The sequence below is a fragment of the Pan paniscus genome, chromosome 1, assembly GCF_029289425.2.
Source record: "Pan paniscus chromosome 1, NHGRI_mPanPan1-v2.0_pri, whole genome shotgun sequence".
NCBI classification, from domain to species: domain Eukaryota; kingdom Metazoa; phylum Chordata; class Mammalia; order Primates; family Hominidae; genus Pan; species Pan paniscus.
The window spans coordinates 98,052,111-98,064,679 of record NC_073249.2 but is presented as its reverse complement, the minus strand read 5'-3'; the positions used below and the strand labels follow the sequence as shown (position 1 = coordinate 98,064,679).

The following is a 12,569-nucleotide window of genomic DNA, read 5'->3' as shown; positions in this document are numbered from 1 at the left end:
GGTGACAGAGCAAGACTCTGTCTCAAAAAAAAAAAAAAAAAAAAGAAAAAAGAAAAGAAAACTATCTACTTTCGTTTATCTCCCATCAAGACATCCATTCATCCATTCCAGAGTTACCTTATGACTAGCTCCCTATCTTAATCTTGGTCTAGAAAATTAAGGTAACTTCTTTTTCAGAATTTCAGGAGCTGGTTCAAGGAAAAAAGTTCCCTTTTTAAGCTTCTTTCATCCCAGCTTTCCAACAATTACCCTTGGGCCTTACTCAGATCTTAGAGAAGCAGAATCCATTGTGCTTATTCACATTGATGACTACATCAATGTATCTAAGAAGAGTAAGTGTTAAGACCAAACACATCATCAATTTGTTCAGCACAATTTGTTCATACCACAGTAACTGTGGGATGCAGTCTAAGATATTCTCTTCTTTCCTTTTTAGCAGCAAACCTCTGTGGCTCAAGGAAATCTCCATTGGATGTCCTGTCTCATCTACTCAAGACCAGTAAGCAACACTTACTTAAAAAGAACATAATCTCTTTATTTCTGCTTGGGATACAAATGTTCAGTTTGGATGATGAGAATGAGGCAAGTACTGGAGACAATGGCTGGCTCTCCTGTTTGTCCCAATAAACTCCAATGGAGGAAGAAGCTAAACAGGTTTTGGATGGTTTCGGTCTACTGCATCTAGCTTATCAAATCTACAGCCTGGTACTTCTGGAACAAGACTGCCCTGCCCCAGTGATGACAGTTAAAGATGGCAAAAATGAAGAATTCAACATGTATACGCAGTGCAGTCTGATGTCTTCAGATGTTCTCTAAAATTCTGTATTTGGTCAGAGCTGGGAGTGAGATCAGGGTGCTTGCACATTTCTGCTCCACTGCTCCTGATTCTGCTTTGCTGCCTTGGAGGGAGAGTAGATTTAGATCTGGGGGCTGGTGGGGGCCATGGCCTTGGCAGCTTGCTGGGCTAACCAGTACTTATATCTTTTGGTCTTGGGCTTCTCAAAGTTCACGACAGACATAGGCACTCTCACAGTATCAAGCCCATTTACCTGCACACAAAACAATGGGAATTCTCAGAGATCAGTCAGGTAGGTAAGATTTAGCACCACCTAATCCCAGCTTTTCACCCTGACTTTTCTCCCAGTCAGAAAAAGGAGAGCTAGGGCTGGGCACAGTGGCTTATGCCTGTAATCCCAGCACTTTGGGAGGCTGAGGCAGGTGGATCACCTGAGGTCAGGAGTTTGAGACCAGCCTGGCCAACATGGGGAAACCCTGTCTCTACTAAAATACAAAAATTAGCCAGGCATGGTGGCGTGTGCCTGTAATCCCAGCTATTAGGGGGACTGAGGCAGAAGGATCGCTTGAACCTGGGAGGTGGAGGTTGCAGTGAGCTGAGATCGTGCCACTGCACTTCAGCCTGGGCAACAGAGTGAGACTCCATCTCGAAAAAAAAAAAAAAAAATTAGAAAAAAGGGAGAGGTAGGTGCTAGGTGCGGTGGCTAATGCCTGTAGTCCTAGCTACTTGGGAGGCTGAGGTGGGAGGATCGCTTGAACCCAGGAGTTTGAATCCAGCCTGGGCAATGAAACAAAACCCTGTCTTTAAGAGAAAGGAAAAAAAGGAAAAAGTGGGGGAAAAGGAGAAAAAAAAGAAAAAAGAAAGTATGCAAAACACTCACCGTCACCTCACACCAATACTCGCCCCACCGTGTGATAGGCTCTTCTGGTAACTTTAATGTATGTGGGGCAACCACAACACCAAGCTGCAAAAAAAAAAAAAAAAAAAAAAAAAAATCTCAGCTCAAATGAACTCTGTTTTCATGACTGCCACTCTAGGGAACCTCATAAAGAGGGTTACAGGATTCCCTGCACAGGGATGAATAAAACTGGGGTGTCTACTCTGGCTGATTCCATGGGAGAGAAGGGCATACACCTTCATAGATGGTAGTAGAGAAATTCAATTCTGATTTCTCAGAAAGGGAGGTAGATTCACAAAGAGAAACAGGGCTTGAGGCCAAAACCACTTCATCCACAAAAGTAACAATTCTCCAGTGAGTCACAAATCCCCAGCATTTCCCTAGGTAGACAGGAAATAAATGGAAACCACCACCTTTTCCTATCAATCTTCAAATTCTATGTGACCATCCTTAGTCCTTAGCCATTTCCTTCCCATATTCCTGCAAACTAACCAAGAATACTTCCCTTAACTACAACTGGATGATCACACCCCTTGCTAACAAAGGGATCAATCCCAGGCCTCCTTTCCAGAGGCAGCTTCCACCTCAGGGGTAGAGTGGTTTTTGGGAACACTCACATTCTTGAAGAAGTGGCGGGCAACTATTTCAGTGTTCAGCTCCCATTTGACATTGTTCTTCATTCCTACCTCCAGGCGACAGCTTTTTAGAAATTTCACTGTCTGAAAGGAATTATGAGTTTGAGTCAACGGAGAGGAAACATGTCAGGGTCACAAGGTATGCAAGCCAAGCAAGATGGCTCATACCTGTAATCCCACCACTTTGGGAGGCCAAGGTGGGTCTCCCAAAGTGGATCACTTCAGCCCAGGAGTTTGAAACCAGCCTGGCCAACATGGCGAAACCCTGTCTCTACCAAAAATACAACAGTTAGCCGGGCATGGTCGTGGGCGCCTGTACTGATTATCTTCTCATGTGTCTATGTTATCTCCAACTTGTACGTAAATATCCTTGAAGGCAGAGCCCTCATCTCAGACTATTCCATGGGTTCCCTGATTCCCAGATTGGGACCTCCCTTGGTACTTTAAGGCACTTCACCCAACACATCAGGGATCTCCCAAGAGGTCTCCATACCTGTTTTGTGGGGCAGCCACAACACTTCCCCTTTCTCCCACTCTTGGGTCTGCAATCAGGAGACCTCAAGGGAATCAGGGAGACTCTCAGGGTGAGGTTGGTAAGTCTTGTGACAAATAAATACTTTTTACGTTTCTACTCACCGCCTCACCTGCCTTGGTCTGGATCTTCTCTAATTTTCCTTCTTGTCTCAGCTAGAAAAGAAAGTTAAAGATGAAAAGCAGTAAAAGAAAAATGAGCCCATGTTAAATAGCATCAGACTATTCCTATGTTGGACATTGGGCTTCTGCATTCCTGTTCTTCTAGTTCCTATTTCATTTTCAAGTTAAATGTCAAAGGGAAGGAAGCTGCGAGAGAAAAGAGGTTTTATCTCTCCAAGTCTCTCTGTCCTTCCTTTGAGCTCACCAATTTCTCCTCTTCAAACAGCTTCTTGTTTTCAGGGGATGCATATACAGCCAGTCCCTGAGGAAGGAGTCGATTCCGGCCTAAAGATTTCTTCACTGAGACCAGGTCACCCCGGACTCCAACATCTGTCAATTAGAACAGAGACAGGGGAATTAGAACCATCTAGGAGTCCCTAAAGAAAATATGTCAAAGAGAGAAGCACCTCTTACTTTCTCACAGTGCTTATTTTTCCTAAAAGAAATGCTAATTCATATTCACTAGGAACAAGATTTAAGAGACTGCTAATTAGTTTCTTTAGAACTTGATGTATAAATTTAATATCCCCTGTATAGAGGGAGGAGTTGTCCCATGGAGGATTTCAGTATCTGTGGCACAAATTGTCAGGCTCCTCTCCCCACACACTGTTTGTTAATAATATTGCTGCCTTTATGTTTTAATTTTCAATGCTGGAGGCCAATGTCACAATCACAATAGTTTTTATGGCTTCCTCTTCTCACATATAGAGTTGGATTGTTTCCACAAAGAAAAAGCAAGGCAAATATAGTTGAGGGGGACGGGCTAGAAAAAGCTGATGCCAAACCGGACCAGCCTGAGAGGAAGCGCCTCGGCCCGGGCCTTACTCTCCACCGACTGCGTCAGGATGAGCTCCAGGTTTTCTTTGGGCCGATGCTTCGTGTCCTCCACCAGCTTATAGACGCGATGTCGCCGGTGCAGGCGCGGCTTCCGGCCCTCCCCGGCCAGCGGTACCTTCCACCAGCGCTCCACGATGACCGTGCCCTGGCGGCCAGGAAAGCGACGGTAAGCTAGTCTCCACAAGGAACACCCTCTCCCTCCACCACGGCCGCCAGCCCCTCAAGGAAAGCCCGCCACCCCCACATCGGCCCCCTCCAGGTCCCAGTGCGCCTCCAGAAACAATACTCGAGCGTATCATCTACCCCCTACCCCAGACTCAGCCCTCACCCGATTTTGAGAAAGGCTGAAGTTGCAGGCCAGGTCAGGGGCGTTCCCTTCATGTCGCGGCCGCAGTAGCTCCTGGACGCCTCCCCGAAGCAGCCGTCCAGCGCCCGCCCGCAGCAGAGCTCTGCCCGGGGCCGTGACAACGGGCGCCGCCATGTTCACAGGCACAGAATGAGTGAGACCTGACGGAGGACCCCGGCGTCGGGCGGCAGGAAAGGCCCCCGCCAGGGCTGCCTGCGGCGCGCCGGCGCGGCTTTGGTCTGGGCTGAGCGAGGGTATGGGGAGCGGGCCGGGGAACAGATGGCACCGCGGCTTGCCTATTTTTACTTTTTGGCAGAGGTGACGGACGCCTAGAATTACTGACTGATAATGGAATGAGTGTTAGGTGGACTGATGTCGGAAAAGACGCTCTTCCTCTTGAAAGTGTGGGCTTTGCTGTAGCTCTAGTTGCTGGGGTAACTTTTAATTCTAACGTTCTGTGATGACTGGATACTGACCGGAGAATGAATGATGCTCTCACTTTTCCTTACTTCAAATCTACCTAAAAGTGGTAAAGGATGGGATCCCTTGGAAAACTCTGCCAGCTCCAGGAGGAGCCTGACCCTTAATCATTATACTGCAGTATTTAAGCTAATAAAGGAGAATTCTAAATCACAAGCTATGTAAACCATAGAAAAAAAAGCAACTATGGTAAGGCCGCGACAGTTCCCTCTGGGGAGGGTCTCAGTACTGGACAGAAGACCATAAAAACTGGATGAAAGAAGGTCCATTTGGCAGAGATTATGGAAAGACTGGCCCTTAAACATACTGACCAGTCCTCCTTCCTCCTAAATACACTACTTGGCCTCCTGGACACCGGTCTTCTTCAGTCTCGTTTGCTGATTTCTCCTTTTCTCCCCGCTTCTTAGAATGCCCTTGGGACTCCGTTTTTGAACCTTTACTCTTCTCAGTATACACTCACTGTTGATCTCATCCAGTCTCGTGGCTTACAATACCATTTATATGCCAATGACTCCCAAATTTCTAGTTCCATCCTAGACATCTCCCAAACTCGTCTCAAATATTCAACTGTTTATTCGTCATTTTCCTCTTATGTATCCAAAGGACACCTCAAAGTTAACTGTCCCAAACTAATTTATTTATTCCCCCCTCGCCCCCAAAACTGCCCCATCTGCAGCCTTTTTCCTCTCAGTTGACAGAAACTCCATTCTTTCCATTCTAACTCTTTTCTCTCATACTCCATCAGGAAATCCTGTGGGTTCTACCTTTAAATTACAGATAGTCCCTGACTTGGATTTACAATTTCTGAGTTTGTGATGGTGTGAAAGTGATGTGCACTCAGTAGGACATCAATAGTAAATATTCAACACTTTATTATAAAATAGGCTTTGTGTTAGATGATTTTACCCAACTGTCAGCTAAGTTGTCTGAGCATGTTTAAGATAGGCTAGGCTAAGCTATGGTGTTTGGTAGGTGTATTATATGCATTTTCAACTTATGATACTTTCAACATACTATGGGTTTATCAGGACATAACCCTATTTTAAGTCAAGGAGCACTTGTATTTCCAGAATCCAACCACTTGTCACCACCTCCAATGCTCTACCTTGGAATAAGACACTACTTTCTCCTAGATTACTGCAATAGTCCCCTAAAAGATATCCCTTAATTCTCTACAGTTTATAATTCTATGTAGCTTATTTATAGCAGCCAGAATGATCTTTTTAAAGCATAAGTCAGATCATGTCATTCTTCCACCCAAAACTTTGTAATGACTTCCTCCTTTACTCAAGGTAAAAGAAAAAGGCCATCAGATGGTCTACAAGGCCATACATACTCTGACCCCATTAGCTCCTCTATAATTTACACTGCTCCACCCACAGTGGCCTCCTTGTTTCTTGAAAACACCAGGCACGTTTCCTGCTCAGGGCTTTTGCACTGGCTGCTTTTGCGTTGGATGCTCTTATCCTCAGATGCTGGCTTGGTTAACAACCTCACATCCTCCAAGTGTTTAATTAAATGTCAGTTTTTTTCAGTGAGAGATCACCCTATTTCTTACTGTAACCCTGACCCATCCCCTTCACATTCCTTATTTTCCTTTATCTTGCTCTATTCCCCCCACCCCATAGCAGTTACCTTCTAACGTACTAAATAATTTACTATGTTTATTTTCTAGGTTTGTCCTCTCACTTTTAGAAGATACGTTCCATAGGGCAGGGACTTGTTTTGTTCACTGATGTATCTCAAGCACCTAGAATAGTGCCTGGCTAATAGTAGACCCTCAATAAATATTTGTTGAATGGATAAATATGCAGAGGTCTCAAATTGGCAGTCCCAGAAGCAAATTTTGCTTACAATGTTGTTTTTTTATCAACAATTTTTTTAGTAGTCGATTTTTTTTTTTTTTTAGTTGGAGTCTCGCTCTGTCGCCCAGGCTGGAGTGCAGTGGCACGATCTCAGCTCACTGCAAGCTCCGCCTCCTGGGTTCACACCATTCTCCTGCCTCAGCCTCCTGTGTAGCTGGGAATACAGGCGCCTGCCACCACGCCCGGCTAATTTTTTGTATTTTTAGTACAGACAGAGTTTCATCGTGTTAGCCAGGATGGTCTCGATCTCCTGACCTCATGATCCGCCCGCCTCGGCCTCCCAAAGTGCTGGGATTACAGACGTGAGCCACCGCGCCTGGCCCAGTAGTTGGTATTTTTTAAAATTGGTGAGATTTACTACAAAACTGTCTTTCCAGTTTCTGTTCAAAAATCATACGATACAGCACCATCAAGTCTGCATTCTTGCATGGAACTGGATGGAATTGAGTTGTGTGGACTTCCTTTAGATAAGGTGTGAACTTTCCTATTTTGCTACAGCCCTACCCTGCCACTCCACTAATTTCCATAAGCCCCCTTCAGGGGCCTAGACAATTAGTTTGCAATTCCTACCCTACAAGGATCCTGGGTTATTAAGGGTAGGGATGATAATAAAAATACTCAACTGGTATGAACTGGGAACCAACTAATCAGGTCACCACTGGGTCAGAGCCTTGGAAGAGTCAGATACCAACTCTTTACTTGCTGGATTTTGGGGGAAGGGGAGTGTCCACAGAGGAGGAGGGTGGGTGGGCACAAGTGCTCAGGCAGGGCTTTTGGCCAACCAGTACATAAGTCTTCAAGTTCTATTTTTTAATCATTCATACAGCCATAACATGCATACTAGTCGAATATGAGCCTTGGATAAGGGATTAGGGTAGATAAGCAGCAGAGTGGAGTCCTGAGGTGACATAAGGGCTGACCCCTTATCCATGTCATAGTGCCCACCGGGTCACAATGCCACCAGGTTGCCTAAACCTCTGCCACCCACCTGTGAACTTCACTTTGCCACAGGGAGGCACTGAACTGAAAAACTGCCTTGTAAGAGGTGTCGCCCCTCTGTCTACTCCCTTTCTTATATCAAGAGGGGAAAAACACGTAACTACCTCTACCCGATCTGGTCACCATACGCCTATTACCTTTATTGTTACAAGTACCGGATCACCCTCCGGGAGAAGATGCTGCCTCGCTGTTATAAAAGGTACTTGTTTTCATCTCTATTTGTAGTTGTTTATATAAAATGTAAGGAAAAAGTAAAAGAATTTGAAAGAATTTCCCAAATGGCAAGAAATAACAACAGAATAGGGGGTGGAAAGCTGGCATGGAACTTTAGAATTTTTCCATCTGGTTGGGCCCAGGAACATAGAAACAGGCTGGACAACAGAAAATACAGAAGATCATGCCAGAGCCTGGTACTGTGTATCTTCCCACCTCAGATTCCAAGATAAACTAATTTGGGTCTCTTTCCCAACCAGCATCACTTATAAGGAAGAGGAGGACTTGACACTCCAGCCCCGTTCCTGCCTCCAGTGCTCCTGAGTCCCTAGTAGGCCTCCAGGAGGGCAAAAGCACCGAGCAGGGTAACCACGACCAGCTTAAAGAACTGTATTCGGTAAGTGGACTGTGAGCTAGTGCTGTGACAGGGCAACCCTTTTCTTGCATACCTTGCAGAGGAGGGACATTAGCAAGTTGGAAGATGAATTACAGAGGTAGATGGAATCTTGGAACACATGTGTAAAAGCTACTTGCTATATAGACAAGGATTCTGGCCCACAGACTGTAAAATCAAGGTCATACAGATGGTAGTGAAAATCAGGATGGGAAAAGAGGGAGTGGGGACAAAGGTAAAACAAACTCTATAGGACTTCTGGGACATAAAGCTGTTTATGCCAAGATCCTGCTTAAAGATGCTAAGCAGGATCTGGAATCCAGAACTTACCCACATGTCATATTGCAATAACAAGCCTGGTTGTAACCATGGCATTTTAAATAGAAGAATTTAGAGAAAACCCATATAATGAAAAAAGTGGAAATTATTAGTGAGAAAGGAAGCACATTATAAAGCTTTGTTTAAATCCTAAGCTCTCTGATGTAAACATTTCTAAGTTCCTAAATGGTTATTGTACTCCTGGGTTGAAGTCAGCAGGCAGTAATACTGCCTCAGCTGGATTATTTGATATAAAGGAGAACTCCACAATAGGCATAGGCTATTAGTTCCTGGGACTAAGGGATATTATTGCATCTTTAAGATCTTGGCTCCAATTCTCCCAGGCTCTCCCCATCAACGCCCACCTTGCTTCAACAGATACACCCCAATCTGCCTGAGGTCTGATTTGAAGACTAGAGGAGCATTTTTACTCCTTTTCCAGGCTGGGAACTTGACGGTGCTGGCTACTGACCCCCTGCTCCACCAGGACCCAGTACAGTTAGACTTTCACTTCCGCCTTACCTCCCAGACCTCTGCCCATTGGCACGGCCTTCTCTGTGACCATCGACTCTTCCTGGATATCCCATATCAGGCCTTGGATCAAGGCAACCGGGAAAGGTGACTGAGCCTGGATGGGAGAATGGGGAGGGAATAGGTAGGGGATTTCACCCTTCTATCATGTCATAGTACATAAGGCTAATTCTGGAGCTAGATATAAGCAATCCATTCACCTGGCATGCAGACAAGCCTGTGAGCTGAGCAAGGATCTGGGGTTCAAGGGATAAGAGTCCATGGGAAGCTGGACTCAGATCCAGAAATAGTTGAATAACGGGAAGTACTTTCTAGCTGTTCATCTCAGTAGTCCTTTCTCCCCAGACCCCTTCTGTGGCTTACATCCAGTGGTGTGCAATCTCTTGGCTTCCAAGAAAAATCTACCAAAACTAGTTTAGCAACTTTCATTTCCTGGCTTGGGTGGGTGGAGGGCAGAAAACGACCAATAAGATTTTTTCTGCTCCAAGTAGGTGTCTTTCTGGATTCTGAGTTGGCCAAATTTTTTTTTTTTCAGTATTTATTGATCATTCTTGGGTGTTTCTCGCAGAGGGGGATTTGGCAGGGTCATAGGACAATAGTGGAGGGAAGGTCAGCAGATAAACAAGTGAACAAGGGTCTCTGGTTTTCCTAGGCAGAGGACCCTGCGGCCTTCCGCAGTGTTTGTGTCCCTGGGTACTTGAGATTAGGGAGTGGTGATGACTCTTAACGAGCATGCTGCCTTCAAGCATCTGTTTAACAAAGCACATCTTGCACCGCCCTTAATCCATTTAACCCTGAGTGGACACAGCACATGTTTCAGAGAGCACGGGGTTGGGGGTAAGGTTATAGATTAACAGCATCCCAAGGCAGAAGAATTTTTCTTAGTACAGAACAAAATGGAGTCTCCTATGTCTACTTCTTTCTACACAGACACAGCAACAATCTGATTTCTTTATCTTTTCCCCACATTTCCCCCTTTTCTATTCGACAAAACCGCCATCGTCATCATGGCCTGTTCTCAATGAGCTGTTGGGTACACCTCCCAGACGGGGTGGCGGCCGGGGAGAGGGGCTCCTCACTTCCCAGAAGGGGCAGCCAGGCAGAGGCGCCCCCCACCTCCCGGATGGGGCGGCGGCCGGGCAGGGGCTGCCCCCCACCTCCCTCCCGGACGGGGCAGCTGGCTGGGCGGGGGCTGCCCCCCACCTCCCTCCCGGACAGGGCGGCTGGCCGGGCGGGGGCTGCCCCCCACCTCCCGAACGGGGCAGCTGCCGGGTGGAGACGCTCCTCACTTCCCAGACAGGGCGGCTGCCGGGCGGAGGGGCTCCTCACTTCTCAGACGGGGCAGATGGGCAGAGACGCTCCTCACCTCCCAGATGGGGTCGCGGCCGGGCAGAGACACTCCTCAGTTCCCAGATGGGGTCGCGGCCGGGCAGAGGCGCTCCTCACATCCCAGACGGGGCAGCGGGGCAGAGGCGCTCCCCACATCCCAGACGATGGGCAGCCAGGCGGAGACGCTCCTCACTTCCTAGACGGGATGATGGCCGGGCAGAGGCGCTCCTCACATCCCAGATGATGGGCGGCCAGGCAGAGACGCTCCTCACTTCCCAGATGGGGTGGTGGCCGGGCAGAGGCTGCAATCTCGGCACTTTGGGAGGCCAAGGCAGGTGGCTGGGAGGTGGAGGTTGTAGCGAGCCGAGATCACGCACTGCACTCCAGCCTGGGCAACACTGAGCACTGAGTGAACGAGGCTCCGTCTGCAATCCCGGCACCTCGGGAGGCCGAGGCTGGCAGATCACTCGCGGTTAGGAGCTGGAGACCAGCCCGGCCAACACAGCGAAACCCCGTCTCCACCAAAAAAATACGAAAACCAGTCAGGCGTGGCGGCGCGCACCTGCAATCCCAGGCACTCAGCAGGCTGAGGCAGGAGAATCAGGCAGGGAGGTTGCAGTGAGCCAAGATGGCGGCAGTACAGTCCAGCTTCGGCTTTCACAACTTTGGTGGCATCAGAGGGAGACCGTGGAGAGAGAGGGAGAGGGAGACCATGGGGAGACGGAGAGGGAGAGGGAGCGGCCAAACATTTTAACTGTTTTTCTGTGGCTCCTAGTTTGACCGCAACCCTGGAGTACGTGGAAGAGAAGACAAATGTGGACTCTGTGTTTGTGAACTTCCAGAATGATCGGAATGACAGAGGTGGGGATCTGCTGTTCTTCCTTGCTTTTCGCGCTGAGGCAGCTGGATAACTCCTTTTCCTTTATAGGAGACCCTCTTCCCCTGTCTTTAAAAATGCACCCTCAGGCATTTCAGGGATTCTTTTCTTCCCACCCACCACGAAGGTGGGAAGTTGTAACTTGTTCCATCAAGTTACAACTGGACTCTGAGGAAGCCCCTGCAGGTGGTGTTAGGGGCCAGACTGAAGGAGCACTGGTGAAATTACACAGAATCCATTCAAGGGATGTGGCCAGCAGGACAAAATGGATCTCAAACATATGGAGCACCTACAATGTGAAAGGGTCAGACATAAGGCCAAGGGAACGGGGACATATTTAACTGGATGCCTGGAGCATATGTTACAGAAACTATAGCCTCTTGCCTCAAGGAGTTCAAACTGTGTTGGATATAAGGGATGGTGAATAACCATTCATAAGTGATAGATACTATTTCAGAGCTTACTATGCCATCATTGTATTAGTATATAGGTAGACCTCACTAATCTCTAGTGTTAAGCACTTCATGAACATCTCATTTCATCTTAAATTCTGTGAGGAGGAAGGTTCTATGATTTATAAATGGAAAATTCTATAGATGGAAACTGAAGTTCTGCAGGACTAACTCACAGAACAAGTGTTAAAACCAGAGTTAGAGCCTAGGTCTGTCGGACTAAAGCACATCCTATATGCCTGCACTACACTGCTTCCCAGGGCCACTCCCTAGTGGAAGAAATCAAATCTGGGGGCATACATGTATTGAGTTTTAAAGCATGTTCTAATCATTTGTTCTATCCTTTCACAGGTGCCCTGCTGCGGGCCTTCAGCTACATGGGCTTTGAGGTGGTCAGACCAGGTCACCCTGCCCTCCCTCCCTTGGACAATGTCATCTTTATGGTGTATCCCCTTGAAAGGGATGTTGGCCACCTGCCCAGTGAGCCTCCTTGAACATGCTTATTCCAATGCTTTGAGGGGCTGGAAGCCTTGACACATGGAATCAGGGGCCTGGGATGTGATTCAGGACACTTTCCATCCTAGGAATAAAGGGTAGTGCAATCATCAAGTGTTCACGGTTTCTTGGAGGGGTGGGTAATAGGGTTGACTGGAGAGGGACATACACCTTACAGAGCTAAATTCACTGAAAAGATCACAGGGACCTGAACTACGGAGGGAAAGTACCTAAGGATTTTTGGTTCCCTTTGCCTTCCTCCATGCCCCAAACTATTTCCCCATTTATTCTAACCATTTACTGAGCACTAATCAGTGAACTCCCTAGTTCAGAAAGACTGAGCTTTGTTAGGCTGTTTTTATCCATATATTTCAGTTGAGGTGCTATAGATGTGGAGAAAACCAGAGAAGG

General features: G+C 47.2%; 2 protein-coding genes across 3 annotated transcripts; one reads left to right on the top strand and one right to left on the bottom strand.

The window, feature by feature from the left end:
- Positions 1-514: 514 nt before the first annotated feature.
- On the bottom strand, positions 515-10,388 carry MRPL9 (mitochondrial ribosomal protein L9). Its single transcript, XM_003817237.7, has 9 exons — positions 10,372-10,388; positions 8,997-9,102; positions 4,188-4,366; positions 3,848-4,004; positions 3,228-3,352; positions 2,966-3,016; positions 2,312-2,413; positions 1,677-1,760; positions 515-1,049 (listed from the first exon to the last, which is right to left on the bottom strand). Exons 2-9 carry the CDS (start codon positions 9,037-9,039, stop codon positions 918-920), a joined length of 873 nt encoding a protein of 290 aa, XP_003817285.2. The 5' UTR covers positions 9,040-9,102; positions 10,372-10,388; the 3' UTR covers positions 515-917.
- On the top strand, positions 3,707-12,272 carry OAZ3 (ornithine decarboxylase antizyme 3). 2 transcript variants are annotated; one of them, NM_001290340.1, is given in 5 exon segments: positions 3,707-4,025; positions 8,023-8,159; positions 8,917-9,092; positions 11,110-11,195; positions 12,015-12,272. In NM_001290340.1, coding segments are annotated over 5 exon segments (573 nt in total). In that variant the 5' UTR covers positions 3,707-3,993; the 3' UTR covers positions 12,158-12,272.
- The last annotated feature ends 297 nt before the right edge of the window (positions 12,273-12,569 follow it).